The sequence below is a fragment of the Notechis scutatus genome, chromosome Z (assembly GCF_049901735.1).
Source record: "Notechis scutatus isolate UNSWTSFEM ecotype Mainland chromosome Z, rNotScu1.2, whole genome shotgun sequence".
Lineage (NCBI taxonomy): Eukaryota > Metazoa > Chordata > Lepidosauria > Squamata > Elapidae > Notechis > Notechis scutatus.
Window position 1 is genome coordinate 126,605,842 of NC_142025.1, and position 17,537 is coordinate 126,623,378.

General features: G+C 35.6%; 2 protein-coding genes across 2 annotated transcripts in view; both read left to right on the forward strand.

Annotated features, from left to right (window-relative positions):
* Window positions 1-17,537, forward strand: part of LOC148129247 (vomeronasal type-2 receptor 26-like) — a 723,059-nt gene that overhangs the window by 135,796 nt on the left and 569,726 nt on the right. The gene's annotated exons all lie outside the window — the stretch shown is intronic.
* Window positions 4,959-8,732, forward strand: LOC113428304 (vomeronasal type-2 receptor 26-like). Its single transcript, XM_087947424.1, has 4 exons — window positions 4,959-5,173; window positions 7,064-7,337; window positions 7,703-8,560; window positions 8,649-8,732. The coding sequence occupies exons 1-4, from the start codon at window positions 4,959-4,961 to the stop codon at window positions 8,730-8,732; spliced, it is 1,431 nt and encodes a 476-aa protein (XP_087803550.1).

Sequence of the window (17,537 nt, forward strand, 5' to 3'; positions counted from 1 at the left end):
GTCTTATGTTATAAGTTGGCAGAATCATTGGATATGAGACAGGCAGGGAAGGAAGGAAGGAAGGAAGGAAGGAAGGAAGGAAGGAAGGAAGGAAGGAAGGAAGGAAGGAAGGAAGGAAGGAAGGAAGGAAGGAAGGAAGGAAGGAAGGAAGGAAGGAAGGAAGGAAGAAGAAAGGAAGAAAAAAGAAAAGAAAAAAGAAAGAAAAAGAAAGAAAGATATTGCATGCCATAAAAATAAAAAGAGAGGCTTACAATCCTGCCACTTAGCAGACCTGAAAACAAAAGATGAATATCTGATCAATCTATTTCTCTCTAGGATGGACAGGAGGATTCAACTAATGCATATCAGTTCACTATCATTGTTTAGCAGAAAGGCAGAAATGTATGGAAAGGGAAACATCTCTGTTTAATGACAATGCCTTCACAATAAATAAGATAGGAATTTTATTAGCGATTGCATCCAGATCAACCTGGGGGTCTTATAGTGCTAGATATGGTCTTTTCTTTTTTAAACAAACTTTATTGATTATAGAACTAAATAACAAACAAACACATACACAACACACAGGAAAAAAAAAGGAAAAAAGAAAATGATTAAAAACTAACAATTCTACTATCGACACTCTATGGTTCCTTGTTTGTTATCAATATTAGTGATGTATTTACAAATACAACTTATTGTGAATATATAATTACTGTCTCTTTTACATTTTACGTTGTTTACTAATATATTTTCTATTTTTGTTCTATCCAGTCATACCAGCATTCCCAGCTTCTATAATATTCTGATATTTCTTTTTCCTTAAGTGCTAAGGTTAACTTATACATCTCTGCACAGGCTGTTATCTTCTGAATTACCATTTCCTCTGCTGGAATATCTGCTTGTTTCCAACACTGTGCAAAGGTTATTCTGGCTGCAGTAAGAATGGGCAGTATTATATATTTGACTTTTTTAGAAATTTGACTATTAAATATCCCCAATAGGAAGAATTCTGGTTTTAATTCAATTTGCTCCACCGTTATTTCCTCTAACAATTTTTTTATTCTATGCCAGTATCTTTGGGCTTCAGTGCAGGACCACCACATGTGAAAGAATGTTCCCTGTTTCTTTTTACATTGCCAGCAATTCGGATTCATGTTAGGAGACATTTTCGCTATTCTCAAGGGCGAGAGATGCCATCTATAAAACATTTTATAGGCATTTTCTTTACATGTTGTTGATTTTGTAATTTTATTATTCCTTGTCCAGACCTTTTCCCATTCTAATAATGTAATGCTACATCCTATGTTTCTGCTCCAAGCTATCATGTTGCCTTTGACTACTTCCTCTTCTAATTCCATCTCTAATAAATAATTATAAAATTTAGTTATATTTTTTTTTATCTGGACCTAATAGGATTTTATCTAATTGTTGTGCCTTAGTATAAATTCCAAAAATTTTCTTCTCCTGGCTATATGTATTTTGAATTTGCAAATAAGCCCACCGGTCTACTTGTAGCCCTTGTTCTTGGAGATCTTGCCATGATTTTCAAGTTCCTTGTGCATCAAGAAGTTCTTTGTATTTTATCATTTTATTAAGATCAAGATTATTTGGATGTATCATCACCTCCATCGTTGAGATCCAGATTGGGATTTTTAAATATTTTTTTTTATTTTGTTCCAATTAGCCAATAAGGAATCTCTAATTATATGTCTGTGGAAATACTTCTGCTTCATTTTTCCAGTGTCCCATAAAAATGCGTGCCATCTCCTCTGTAAATCATGGCCTTCTAAAAATAAGATCCTTTTATTCAACAGATTTACCCACTCTTTCAACCAAAGTAAGGAGGCTGCACTATATTATAATTCCCAATTTGGGAGTGCCATACCTCCCCTGCTCTTCATATCTTGCATTGCCTTTAGGTTTACCCTCGGTTTTTTCCCTTGCCAAATAAATTTGGTAATTATCTTGTTAAGTTCCACAAAGTAATTTTTATGCATTTTTATTGGTGTTGTTTGGAATAAGTAAATAAATTTGGGCAGAATGTTCATTTTTATAGTGGCAATCCTCCCTAATAAGGAGATTTGCAACTTAAATCTTTTTTGGCTTGCTGTAATAATTTATTATAATTATTTTCCATTAGAGTTTTGCATTGAGCCGTCAACCAAATTCCTAAGTATTTAACTTTTTTTTACTATTTGTAATCCCATTATCCTTTCCAATTTTAGTTTTTGTTTTTCTGTTAAATTTTTAGTTATTAATTTCATTTTTTCCCTATTAATTTTAAGTCCTGCAACTTCCCCAAATTGATCTAACTCTTTCAGTAGTTCTTGACCTGTTTCAATTGGTTCCTCTATGAAAAATACCATATCATCCGCAAATGACTGGAGTTTATATTCTTCTTTTTTAACTTTTATTCCTGGGTTCTGTCTAATTCATGTAAGCAATGTTTCCAAAGATAATATGAAGAGCAGGGAAGATAATGGACATCCTGCCTGACTCCTTTCTCTATTTTTATTGAGCTTGTGTACTCTCCATTAATTATAATATTCGCCTTTTGTGAATCATAAATTGTAGTCACGATGTTTTCAAGTTTAGTGCCTAAATTCATATTGTAAATTTGTTGGATTAGGAATTGCCAATTTAGATTGTCAAAGGCCTTCTGTGCATCCAAGAATACAAGGGCTATTTATTTTTCTGGGTGGGCTTCGTAGTATTCCAAAACATTTAATACTATTCTTAAATTGTTCCTAATTTGTCTATTAGGAAGAAATCCATTTTGATCTTTATGTATATATTCATTCAATATTTTTATCAATCTATTTGCTATAATTGTAAATATTTTATAATCAGTATTTAACAGGGAAATTGGTCTATAATTTTGTATAAGTTGTAAATCTGAATCTTCTTTCGGAATCAACGATATCAGTCTCCTTCCATGAATCTGGCATTCTTGCTGCTAGTAGGACCTTATTATATACTTCCACTATGAGAGGTCCTATTTGTTCTCCTATTTTCTTATAAAGTTCCCCTGGTATCCCATCGGGTCCTGGGATCTTATTGTTCTTTTGGTTTTCTATTGCTGCTTTTAACTCGGACCACGTAATATCTCTAGTTAACATTTCCTTCATCTCCTCCTTGATTATTTTATCTTTAGTAATACCCAAATAGTTTCTTATCATGTCCTCATTTACCTCCTTCTTTTTATAAAGATCTTCAAAAAATTTACATGCAATTTCTTTTTTCTGTTCTATCCCTTGTTGGGCTGTTCTCATCTATTAATTGGTAGATCAATCTTTTTTGTTTTTCTTTTTTAAGTTTATAGGCCAACCACCTTCCTGGTTTATTGGCCTGTTCAAAAAATATCTGTCTGGCTGTATTCAACTTTGAAACCATTCCTTCTTGTTTGATTAAATTTAATTTATGTTTAGTTATTATCATCTGTTTTTTCAATTTACAATCTTTTGTTTTGGAGCTGAATTTCTAATTCTTTAATTCTTTGTTCTAATTTATTTTGTTGGGCATATTTTTCTTTATTTCTTTTAGCAGTGTATGATATCGTTGTGCCTCTTATTATTGCCTTCATTGTATCCCAAATATTCTGTTTTGTAGTTGCCTCATTATTATTTTCTTTAAAAAAATAGTCTATTTCCTCGTCAAGTTTATTCATAAATTCTTTCTCTTTAATTAGCTGTGTATTTAGGGTCCACCTTTTCCTTGGTTTCTTCCTGCCTTTCTACACTATCTGAATCGGGTTGTGATCTGCCCATTTGTTTGGTAAAATTTCAATCTCTTTTAATTCATTTACTAACACACCATTCATCCACACCATATCAATTCGTGTCCATGATTGGTGAAGGTTGGAGTAAAATGTAAATTACTTTTTCTCGGGGTTTAATTTCCTCCACATGTCTATCAAATTTAGTTCAATCATCATTTCTTCACATGTTTTCGGTAGTTCTCTTTTTTTCTCCTTCCCCAACCCCACTACTGTGATCTTTCTGGTGGTACACAATAGCATTGAAATCCCCCAAGATGCAAATATTCCTTTTATCTAATTCCACTAATTTCCCATGTAATTGTTTAAAAAATTCCTTTTGGTTATCGTTAGGGGCATAAATTACCACTAGTAGAATTGGAATTGATTTAATCCAAATTTATAACACCATAATTCTTCCATTGCATCCAGGTCAACCTGGGGGGCTTATAGTGCTAGATATGGTCTTTTTTAATAGTTAAAAGCAAGATCAATAGACAAAGCAGACCTATCACAGGAGTCTTGAACAATTTTATTTTGGGTTCTGTTTAGCAAGTTAGACTGGAAAGCAAGAGGTGAGTTCAAATTCCACCTTAGCTATGGAAGCCAGCTGAGTAACTTTTGAGAGTGAGTCATTCACTCTCAGCCCAATCCATCATACAGAGTTTGCTATTGAGGGGAATACAGGAGGAGAAATGTAGATTGGGTGTGTTTACTGTCTTGAGCTATTTGTAATAACAAAGGCAGGAAATAAAACAATACAACCAACAGTTAAGCAGACTGTATTTTTTCTATCTCAGCTATTTAAATTGGGGTCTTGCATCACACCATTGCTTTTGCCTTTTTGTCATAGGAATTTTCATTCTTTTGATACTTTTTAGATGAAAAAACTTTTGCTGAAGCTGTAGGAGGAAAATTGTTTTCTTCTGCTACATGGATTGGAGCTTAAATTCTCCATAATTATCCAATCTATGCTGATTACTTGGAGAACTCCTCTAGGTGAGAAGGGACTTTCTGGTAGTAACTAGCCAATATTTGAACTGTCAAGGAATATTATTAATCTCTGCTGCAACTTTTATGACAAGGATTTTAAAGCACCTGGGACTCTTGAGTTACTGATAAAATTGGAATTCTTGGACACTAGAAGAGCACAGCAGAACACTAACACTTGAATGATTGTAAGGGAATAGGTGACATGATGTTAAGGAGAAGATGGGAGATAATGAAGTTTGTTTTTTCAGTTATCACGCTCCTTTCTTCAGCAGGATGTGATGTTCCAATTGCTAAATGTATAGTCAGTGACCCTCAGAAAATCAATCATAAGTATTATCAGTCAGGGGATGTTATCATAGCTGCTGTTAGTTCGCAGAGCTACATGTTTTCCAACCCTCTCAACTTTGAAAGTCATCCTGCTTTTGAACTCCTTGATGACCTTATGTAAGCAACTGGTACCTTACACCAAAAATTTCAGGTGGTGGGTCTTCCCTAGTCTTGGACAGTAAAAGCAATCATGACTTTCCAATCATTGGCATTAAGGGATATAGTGTGATATATGCTTCAATGGGTCAGAATTTTTATCCAATTTAAAGAACTATTTGGACACGTTCTTACCACTTTAAATAATACTCCTGAGCAAAGTAACAAGTTAAATGGGTGGAAATTACTGGGGCTGACTCTGCTTCCCACTGTTTCATGTTATTATTGTCATGACAATTCGTCTGTAATTTGGGATAAATTTCATGGAAATTATTCATTTCACTTTCTTTGTAGAGCAGAGGAATATTGATACTAACTTATTTTCCTTAGAAAAATAGCCATCTTTCATTATGAATTGCAAAATTAAAAAGATTAAACCCATCATATTTAATAACTAATAACAATTCCACTGCAGGACAGAAGATGAACTTCTTTAGCATTCTTGATGTCCTGATAAACCAATTGTTAGCTCATGTGCCAAAAGTAGAATGTTCAACTGAATTCAAATCTAAAACTTCTATTAATAAAGCATGCAATCCATGGCTAAATTAGGTTCTTTGGAAGGTTATGTGGTTAGTACAACCCTTTCCTTTATTGTGACCAGATCCAGGCTTACCTAAATCAAATAACTCTCAGGATGTATATGTTTATTTGCATGCATGCAACAACAATATAGTACTATATATATTGGGCTCAGGCAAAGCTTTGATACTTTGTTAAGTGACCATGAGCAAAACCAGAACCAGGGCTTATATATCTTTGGCCCATTCCATTGAAAGGCAAAGAAAGGCAGAAGCAAAACAAAGAAAAATGTAGACCTGTAAAAATCACAATATAATATTGGAATATTTTAGATAAACCCATCTGTGTGACCATATTATTATTTATCCTTTCTTACTAAGTTAATATGCTAACCGTACTGTCTTTGAACTATTGTTAGTGAATAAAAACAACTTTGGCCATAGGTTCCTGACTGAGTTTGCTTTATGTCACCATTCAGGATTAATTAAATTTTCTGCAAATGTTGCCTTACAAGAGCATTTTAGATAGATCCTATATCTGGGAACATCTCATAGATTTCAAGGAGAGGTTCTTTTACCGTCATGCTAAATATACCCAAAATCATATACTATTTTCTTTCAGAAATGATCTCTTGTTAGAAATAAAAATTAGCGTTCCAGCTGATTTTTATTTTATTTTTTTGGAATCAACACCCTGATAAGCATGGTTAGGTATGCTTTATTGAAGTGTATGTATTTTTGTACAAACATTTTGAAGAAAAAAGTATCATTTTGGCAATTACCTATCACAACAAAGTCAGTTTTGGTGCATTCCTCATTTTCAACTTAAAAACTATTTGAGAACCTGAGCCTAGATTTCATAGTAGCTGCCCAGATAACTTATAATCGATTAATATTCATTAGACTGATATGGCCTCCATATCAGTTAAAACACAGGTAGCTCAAGGTAATGACCTAAAACCAAAACATAAAAACAATAAAAAAAACTGGCACCACAACTAATCATCCCTAAAGCAGCCAACCACATCATCTTCAAGCTGTCTTCTCACCCTGTGCCAGTGCTTTCATGAACCAGCTCTTTATGGTCTTCAAGAAGGTTAAGGGGATGAGGACCTGCTAGAACTTGGGGGCCAGGATGCTCCACAACAGTGGTCTTCAAACATAGCTGGCTGGAGAATTCTGGGAGTTGAAGTCCACAAGTCTTAAAGTTGCCAACTTTGGGGATTCCTGCTCCACAGGAACAGACTGCAATGGAAAAAGGAGAGGATCAAAGGAATTTAGCAAATCTTAAATTGAGACAATCCAGTGATTCAATTAAATCTCATTGTAGATTTGTGACTCAGATTTTTGTCTTTGCTGTGAAAGAGATCAACGAGGATATCCAGATGTTGCATAACATTTCCTTGGGTTTCAACATTTATAATGCCTACTTCACTGGAAGCTTAACTTATCTTGCTTCACTGGAGCTCCTCTCCACACGGGGCAAGTTTATTCCAAACTATAAATGTGATGTCCAAGGTACTACTGTGGCTGTCCTTGGGGGACCCAGCTCCAAAGCATCTCTTTTCATGGCAACCATTCTGAGCATCTACAAGTTACCGCAGGTAAATTGTCTCCCCATATTTTTCAATTTTTTCTTGCACATATTTATTTTCACAATTTGGTATGAATGATTCTTACAAACAGATAGCATGAATCAAATGAAAAACAGCCACTATACTTTTTCCTTTATGTACACTGAGAGCATATGCACCAAAGACAGAGTCCTTGTATGTCCAACCACACTTGGCCAATAAAGAATTGCATTCTGTTCTATTCTATATCTTAAAAAATAGAAAAAAGTTAAGTTCCATTCTAATGGGACTGGGCCCTATAACTTTTCAATTTTTTTTCATCCAGTTTCAGAATATTAGATGAATACCATTCAGACATTAAAATTTAACCTACTTAATCTTTCCTTTCTTTATAGCTTGGATATGGTTCTTCTCCTGTGATTAATGACCCAGCCCAACAAGCCTTTTTCCAATGGATGTTCCCTAATAGAAACCAACAGTATGTGGGGATACTCCAGTTGCTTTTGCTTTTCAGATGGATCTGGATTGGTGTCATTTTTATACATGATGACAATGGCCTAAGGTTTGTGCAGAATGAACTTCCCAAATTTTCCCAGGGAGGCATTTGCTTTGGTTTTATTGAAGCATTGCCAACCTTGTATTTTAAAACTGGCATTCATGAAATGATAGAATCATGGGTCAAAATATACAAATTAATAATTAATAGCCCAGCCAGTGTTGTGTTCTTACACGGTGAAATTCACACTATGATCTTTTTGAGAATGTTTCCCCAAATTTCAGAACTTGAAAACATACCAATCAAAGCAGGCAAAGTCTGGATAATAACTGCACAAATGGAATTCACTTCTGTTCCCTTTCAACAATCTTGGGATATAGATATCCTTCATGGTTCCTTAGCCTTTGCAATTCACTCCCAGGATGTGGTGGGTTTCCAAAATTTTCTTCAGAAGAGAAACCCTAATGTGGAAACCGCAGATGGTTTTATTAAGGACTTTTGGAAACAAACATTTCTTTGTTCTTTCCCAACATCCTTGGAAGAGGAGAATGTCTGGAATCGCTGCAGTGGGGAGGAGAAACTAGAGGCTCTTCCTAGGTCTGTTTTTGACATGAGCATAACTCCCCATAGCTATAGCATTTACAATGCAGTTTATGCTGTGGCCCATGCATTGCAATCTATGACTTCACTAAACTTCAAACTCAGAACTATGTCAGAGGAAGGACAGAAGAAGTTCTTGAATAAACAGTTGTGGCAGGTAATATCCTGATTACACAAATAGAAATTGGACAGCCCTATCTACTTAAGCCAATTCTCTATTAAGTTGATATTTTTGTATGTTTTAGAATGAGATGGGCCATCTCACTATGGCTAACATGAGGCTGCCAATTCAACAACAACTTGCCAGGGGACAATTCAATGCAAGATAACTATAATACAATTAATAATAATATTAATAACATAACTAATAGTATTACTAATCATTTTAAAAGAGGAACAGGTTTAGAGTATAGTTATCTTGATTGAGTTGGTTATGGCAAGATAGCTGCGGTGAGTTGGCAGCCATGAGTTGGCCATAGCAAGTTGGCCATAGTAAATTGTCCTAGACGTGTTTTAGAAGTGGCATTGCCTTTTTCTACTATCATTTGATAGTTGTCATTGTTTACAAAACGTTACTATGATGGATTTAGAGAGTCTGGAGATCTAAATCCAATAGAAATGATTCTTCAATATTGCTTCAACACAAAGGGAGAGCAGGGATCCCAAAGAAAGTTAAGGATTGATTTTGTTGCTTCTTTAATTATTGGTCTTTCTGCTAATCTCAGCTCCTCTCCTTTTGCTTTTCTTAGGCATGTTCAGAAAGGGAGCACATGCTGCTTATTCCTGGAAGGAAGTAGTTAGATAGGTGATAGACTTTGCTTATTTCTATAACGTATTACATTATAATGCATTGTAATTGCTCATATTAGATTCCCGTTGCAGAGAATGTTTTATGCATGCCTAGAACTCTTCAGCTTCCAACATATATGTGATGGTTACTTATTATATTTATTACTCAATTTGATATGTTATTAGGTACAAAGGCATACAAGTTCTCCCACTGTAACACAATTATAGAAAGCATAATAGGAGAGAAAAAAACATATATGAGAAGACCGACTTGTATTGGTAGCCTCTCAAATCAGAGAAAGAAATAGTAGAGAGCATTCCAATGATGAGAAAGAGGTTTGAAAAATTTGATTCCTCTCTTTTTTACCTCTTTTGAGTGGGTCACCAGGACAAATATCAAGGTGCTTGAATTTGTTGGTGGGGGAGGGTTGGTTTTTTATTTATTTTAATGTAATGAATTGGATTCTTAAAGTAAGTGATAGACTTACTTTAAGTTTATATTTTGTTTTTATTATAGGCTTATTATACATAATTCAATAATGAGCCTCTGACTAACTACATTGTTTATGATTATTGATAGTTTGAATACAAGGTTACTTATACCTTGTGAAATATTCTCACCTTCTATTATCATTTGTATTATTTTTCTAGTGCATTTTATTTATTTATTTATTAAATTTATATTGCCGCCTATTTGCCCATGGCAACTCAAGGTGGCTTACAGAATATGAAATCACATTTAAAACAATAAAAACTAAGAAAAAGAATCAAATAAATTAATATAGTACAATATAATAAAATCACCCCGAACTCCCACCCACCCCCACCCTGGTGACAGCAGATCACAGGAGCCATTTAATAGGCTCCATCCCACTCTGGGTTCCCCAAGCCCACTGGCAGAACCAGTTCTTCAGCACCTTCTGGAAGAGTATTAGAGTGGGGGCTGTTCTAATCTCTGGGGGGGGGGGGATGATGTTCCAGAGAGAGGGAGATACCACAGAGAAGGCCCTTCTTCTGGGTCCCATCAGATGTATCTCCCTCAGGGATGGGACCTGCAGCATTCTCTGCCTCCCTACTCTGATGAGTCAGGTAGATGTGATCGGCAAGAGACGGTTCCTCAGATAACCTGTGTTAGGTATAACATTGATACCAAATATGGTTTGGGTGAATAAATATATAAAACTTAGATATCATGGTTTAAGTGCTTATCACTTTAAGCACAATGCTGCAGGCAATTAGCCGATTAAGGGTGCAGTTAGAAGTTACAATATAAGGAAGCATTAGAAGCTGGAAAGCTTACTGCGACTAACTGTGTCTTACTGTGACTAACTGTGATTACTGACTGTGAGTGCCTGTGACTGAACTGTTCTTGTTTGCTACTGTTTGCTGATTTACTGCATAATTCTACTGTTCTACTGTTTGAACGTCTTGCTGAATATCCAGCGTTTGTTCCTCTAGAGAGAGGCACCGGAGGAGGAGAAGATATCTTTATCGGCTGATAAAGATATTGCAAAGACTCTTAACTTGGACTGTAATAGTGAGTCTTACTGGATGGAAATATAGTGAATGACTATTGGACTGAATGACAATGCTTTAAACTCTAAATGGATTAAAAACTATTTAAACTACAAACAGTGTGTTCAGTGTGTGTATACTCTGGGGCCCTTCCACTCTCGTTTGGCTGCCTGGCTTGACTACTGCTGCAATACTCTTCTAGGGGTTAATCCCCAAACCCAAACATTGGTTATGGGCCCAGCAGCATAGTCTAACTAACCAGGATATAGCAGAGAGAGTTGGTGTGAGTTGCACATTACTGTAAAAACAAACTGTTTTAATTAGTTTAAAATAGTCAAAATATCTGAAGAGTAATGGCACAAGTAAATTTGTCACAACTGTCCATGATATCCAGGCTGGATGGAACAAACTATGTTTCATGGTCAATGAAATGTAGTTTACTTCTACGTAAAGAAGGTTTGTGGGACATTATAGCAAACCCACCAGATGTGAGTAGCTGGGATCCTGCTGATGATGATGATAACGAAAAGTTACAAGACTTTAAACTGAAAAATGAGCAGGCTTTATGCATCATAGGACTGACTTCTGTGATCAGCAGCTTGTCCATATTCGTGGAGAAGAAAATGCTGCAAACTGCTGGGAGAACCTCAGGAAGATTTATGTTCGGGACAGTGTAGGAGCACATATAAATCTTACACGGAAGCTTTTTCGAATGCATCTTCAGAGGAATGGAGATATGTTAGTTCATTTAAACTGTATGAAGAGCATTTTTGAAGAATTGCAAGAAAAAGAGCTTATATTTAATGAACTGCAACAAGTCTACATCATATTATCTTCATTAGATCAAAGCTATGATGACTATGTGACTTCGTTAGAGGTATTGCCAAAAGAAAGCCTCTCATTAACCGAGATTACAGGCAGGCTACTAGAAGAAGCCAGAAGAAGGCGTGAGCGTGACGAGCTGAGAGAAGATAAGAAAGAAGAAAAATTATCTTCAAAGCTTGAAAGAAACCAGCAAAGCAAAGTACAGCACCTGGAAGAAGAGAATTTATCTTCAACAGCATACACAATTAAAAAGTGTTTTAATTGTGGAGGCAGAGGACATTTGGCAAGATTTTGCAAAAGGAGAAAAAGCCAGAATATAAAAAAGCCAAAGAAAGCATTTGAACTAGCCACGTTTAGCAACTCTGATGTGAAGAATGATATATGGGTGGTTGACAGTGGCGCATCCCACTGCATCACAAGAGATAAGACAAAATTTATAAAAATGTCTAAAAGTTCTCAACATATATCTCTTGCAAACGGTTGGAATCTTAACGCGAAAGGTGAAGGTCTTGCACATTGTCCGTGCATAAACCAGGATATAAAAATGTTGTATGTACCGCAACTAAAGTTTAATTTGCTTTCAGTAAGGGTATTAGATAAATTAGGTTATGTAATTACTTTTAAGGATAATAATTGCATAATTGAAAAAGATAACAAAAGGGTAACTGCAGCTTTAAATGGAACATTATATGTCTTAGATAATAGTAAGAAAGGGGAGGCTCAGACTGTATTTAATAATATAAAGCCTCATGAAGAATGTATCCATTTATTGCATAGGCGTTTGGGGCATGTAAATTTTAAAATGCTAAAACGTACAGTTGAGTTATCTGAATTGAAGGAATAAGGTTAAAACCTTGTGATAAATATTTGCGCTTGTAATGTTTGCTGTGAAGATAAGAGCAAAGTATTGCCTGCAAATAGGCTAAATGGTTTCAAAACAAAAGAACCTTTAGAAGTGGTATTTGCAGACATCATAGGCCCAAAGAAACCCAGTATGGGGGGTGCTAGATATATACTGAGCATTATGGACCATTATTCTAGATATGGGTTTTGCTATTTAATGAAAAGCAAAACTGAAACATATCAACATTTTTTCAATTGGCTTAGATTTGCTGAAAGAAAGTCTAAACGACAACTGATAACCCTGGTGACAGATAATGGTACGGAATTTATTAATAACAAATTCCAGAACAGACTTAAGGTAGCTGGAATAGAGCATAAGAAGTCTGCTCCATACAGGCCAGAACATAACGCTTTTATTGAAAGAAGAGGCCAAACACTACAGGCAATGGTTAGAACAATGTTAAATGATTCTGGGTTACCTGATTCTTTGTGGGGGGAGGCTACAATGTGTGCTAATAACATATTGAACAACGTTGTTAACACAACAACAGGTGAAATACCATTCACCAGGTGGCATGGCAGGAAACCTGACCTAAGTTACCTGCACACATTTGGTGCACCAGCATGGGTGCATATTCCTGCACAACTCAGAAAAAAAGGGCAACATAGAGCTAAAAGATTTTTCTTCGTTGGTTATCAGGCAAACCATAGGGCATATAGATTTTGGGAGAAAGGCACATCTAAAGTGTTATGTAGTGCTAGTGCCCAATTTCTAGAACAAACCATAGGGCATATAGATTTTGGGAGAAAGGCACATCTAAAGTGTTATGTAGTGCTAGTGCCCAATTTCTAGAACATGAAGGATGGGAGAAATTAGAACAGGATGCCAATAAAGATGTAATTAATGAATCCTATAGAAATCCCATTAGTTATCCCTGTAATTTTAAAAATAAAGTAAAGAGAAAAATACAGGATGAAATAGTGCCCATAAAGGAAGAAACAGATTCAATAGCTGAACAGGATGAGAAAGATGAACAGGTAGTAGTTCAAGAAAGTCCTCCTGTAAGCCCTGTAATTCCCAGAAGAACTACACGTGTATCTAGACCGCCTGATAGGTACCAGGCTAACACAGTGTGCCAGATTAATCAAGTTCCTAATTCTGTAGAAGAAATTAAAAAGTATCCTACTAAGGAAAAAGAAAGTTGGTATGCAGCAATGAATAAGGAACTGAATTCATTAAGAGATATGAAAGTGTATGAGAATGCCAAATTACCTGTAGGTAAGAAATCCATTGGCTGCAAATGGATTTTTAAGGTAAAAACAGATAAAGATGGTAATTTAATCCATAAGGCAAGGTTAGTAGCCCAAGGTTTTAGGCAAAATGCCAATGACTACGATGAGGTGTTTGCACCTAGTCTTAAGGCAGCAACCTTGAGGGCAGCTTTAGTGTGGGCAGCTAGTAAAAACTATATAGTTAACCATCTAGATGTGGAAACTGCTTACTTGCACGCCCCATTAAAACATACTATTTATATGAAAAACCTGTTGGTATTAAAAGTGAAAATAAGGATAATAATGATTGTTGGTTGTTAAAGAAAAGCCTCTATGGTCTTAAGCAATCAGGCTATGAATGGAACCAGTATATTGTAAAGGAACTAAACAATATAGGATTTAAAGCTGGTTTAGCCGATCCATGTCTGTTTAAGAGGGAGACAAATGGGAAAGTATCATTATTATTACTATTCACAGATGACATTGCATTGATTACTGAAACTAATGATGAAGCAAATAAAATAATAGCATCATTAGGAAAGAGAATAAAGATCAAGCAATTAGGGAGATAAAGAAGTATCTCGGTTTAAATATAAAGAAAACACGGAAAGGTTTTAAGATATCTCAGGAAGATAAGATAAGCAAATTGCTAAAAGATTACAAGATGGAGCTTTGTAAGCCAGCTAAGACTCCAATGAGTCAGGAGTTTAGCAACACTGATGAACAAAGCCCGGAGTTTGATAAGGTGATTTATCAATCTTTAATTGGTAGTTTGAGTTATATTAGTAATTGGTCTAGACCAGATATTTCGTACTGCGTGAATCAGTTGGCTAGATTCAATTCTGCACCATGTGAAAGACACTGGAATGCAGCTAAGAGGATATTAAGATATCTTAAAAAGACAATGAATTATTCATTGTATTTAGAACCAAAGGGTGATTTAATCCTGAGTGCTTATGCAGATGCTAGCTTTGCATCAGAAAGAGACACTAGAAAGTCGACTTCAGGAACAGCCATAATGCTGGGTAAGACATTAATAGGCTGGAAGTCAATAAGACAACAGCATATAAGTTTGTCTACTATGGAGGCAGAATTCTCCTGTTTATCACTGTTATGTACAAAATTAATAATGTATAAACAAATGTTAATTGATATAGGTATAACTGTAGATTATCCTATAATTATACATGAAGATAATCAGGCAGCAATTCAAATGGCCACAAATATTGGAGTAAAAACAAGGAGCAAGCATACAGATCTAAGATACCTAAACGTGAGACAATCTGTAAGAAGTAAGATGATTCAGCTAGAGTACTGTATGACGGAGGACAATTTAGCTGATAATTTTACTAAAGCCCAAGGTGCCAGTAAGCACCAGGAGAGTTGTGAAAATTATGGGGTTAGATTGTAAGGTATTATATATTTATTTCACCCAAAAGGGGAGTATGTTAGGTATAACATTGATACCAAATATGGTTTGGGTGAATAAATATATAAAACTTAGATATCATGGTTTAAGTGCTTATCACTTTAAGCACAATGCTGCAGGCAATTAGCCGATTAAGGGTGCAGTTAGAAGTTACAATATAAGGAAGCATTAGAAGCTGGAAAGCTTACTGCGACTAACTGTGTCTTACTGTGACTAACTGTGATTACTGACTGTGAGTGCCTGTGACTGAACTGTTCTTGTTTGCTACTGTTTGCTGATTTACTGCGTAATTCTACTGTTCTACTGTTTGAACGTCTTGCTGAATATCCAGCGTTTGTTCCTCTAGAGGAGGCACCGAGGAGAAGAAGATATCTTTATCGGCTGATAAAGATATTGCAAAGACTCTTAACTTGGACTGTAATAGTGAGTCTTACTGGATGGAAATATAGTGAATGACTATTGGACTGAATGACAATGCTTTAAACTCTAAATGGATTAAAACTATTTAAACTACAAACAGTGTGTTCAGTGTGTGTATACTCTGGGGCCCTTCCACTCTCGTTTGGCTGCCTGGCTTGACTACTGCTGCAATACTCTTCTAGGGGTTAATCCCCAAACCCAAACAACCTGGTTCCAAGTCATGAAGGTCATTAAAAGTGACAACCAGCACCTTGAATTGCACCTGAAACAAATCGGCAGCCAATGCTGCTCCCACAGGAGAGATGATTTATTTATTTATTTATTTTATTTGATTTGTCAATTGCTTACAAGATAATAGGTATAAGTAAAAACATAGTTATGAATACATGGATACAAATAATAAAAATAAAAATAAAAGAAACAATAAGACAGGGATATAGGCACGTTGGTGTGCTTATGCATGTCCCCTACAGACCTCTTAGGAAAGGGGTGAGGTCAATAGTAGACAGTCTAAGGTTAAAGTTTTTGGGGTTTGGGGAAGAAATCACAGAGTCAGGTAGAGTATTTCAGACATTGACCACTCTGTTGCTGAAGTCATATTTCCTGCAATCAAGTTTGGTGCGATTAACCTTGAGTTTGTATCTATTCTTTGCTCTTGTATTGTTATGGTTGAAGCTGAAGTATTTATTGACAGGTAGGACATTGCAATGTATGATTTTATATACTATACTTAGATCAGACTGAAAGCGGCGTAGTTCTAGATTTTCTAGATCTAGAATTTCAAGTCTGGTGGAATAAGGTATTCTGCAACGAGTAGAGGAGGAGAACTCTTCTTGTGAAATATTTCTGGATTTTCTCAACTGTGTTAATATCAGATATGTAATGTGGGTTCCAGACTGATGAGCTGTATTTGAGTATTGGTCTAGCAAATGTTTTGTATGCTCTAGTTAGTAGTGTAATATGACCAGAGAAAAAGCTACGTAAGATTAGGTTAACAACTCTTAATGCCTTTTTGGCTATGCAGTTACAGTGGGCTCTAGCACTTAGATAATTAGAGATGAGTACTCCAAGAACCTTGACAGAGTTTGGATCCTTAACAAGCTCTTGACTATTCAGCCTGTATTTTATTTTCTGATTTATTTATTTTTTTGACAATATGTAAGAGAGAGTATTTATTTGTTGAGATTTGAAGTTGCCTTTGTTTGACCATTCTGATACATAGTCAAGGTCTTTTTGTAGGGTAGCAGTATTGTTTGTGGTATTGAATAGCTTTATATCATCGAAGAGAATGCAGTTGCTCTTAATATGATCACAGAGGTCATTTATGTAGAGTATGAAAAGAGAACACTGCCTTGAGGGACACCACTGCTGACAGATACAGAATTTGATAGGATGCTCCCAATTTTGACCATTTGTTGTCTGTTTGACAGGAATGCTTCTATCCAGGTGTCCAGAGATACCATAAGATTTTAGTTTTAGGAGTAGTTTGTCATGTACCACTGAATCCAAGGCTTTACAGAAGTCTATGTAGATTGCGTCTATTGCTTTGTCCTGATCGAGTTGTGTAGTCCATATGTGTAAGAGTTGCAGATTACAGGATAGTTTTTTTCTAAAACCAAATTATTTATTAGAGAGTAGGTTGTTTGTCTCTAAGTGGAGGATAATGGATTGGTTAATAATGGATTCCATGACTTTACAGGTGATGCAGCATAAAGAGATTGGTCTGTAATTTTACATGTGCACACAACCATGCAGGCTGCTGCATTTATTTAGTTTTCATTTTTATGCGCAATTTAGTTCTACCTTTCTAAGAAAAGTCTCATTTAACAACAGTGTTGGAGAAATGATTTCCTTTGATGAAAATTGGAACCTGGAAGTAGGATTTGATATTATCAACTGGGTCACATTACCAAATCTAAGTCTACATCGAGTCAAAGTGGGAACATTTGATGTCAAAGCTCCCAAAGGACAAATATTCAGTGTTAATGCTGATTCTATTAGGTGGCCAAGGAGATTTAGCCAGGTATTTTCCTATATACTG

Bases quoted from the DNA above. Each gene is read 5' to 3' on its own strand.
- LOC113428304 (XM_087947424.1), top strand. From the start codon at position 4,959: ATGAAGTTTGTTTTTTCAGTTATCACGCTCCTTTCTTCAGCAGGATGT. The intron at 7,338-7,702 runs GTAAATTGTCTC...CTTTCTTTATAG, and splicing joins GCATCTACAAGTTACCGCAG to CTTGGATATGGTTCTTCTCC. The intron at 8,561-8,648 runs GTAATATCCTGA...TGTATGTTTTAG, and splicing joins TGAATAAACAGTTGTGGCAG to AATGAGATGGGCCATCTCAC.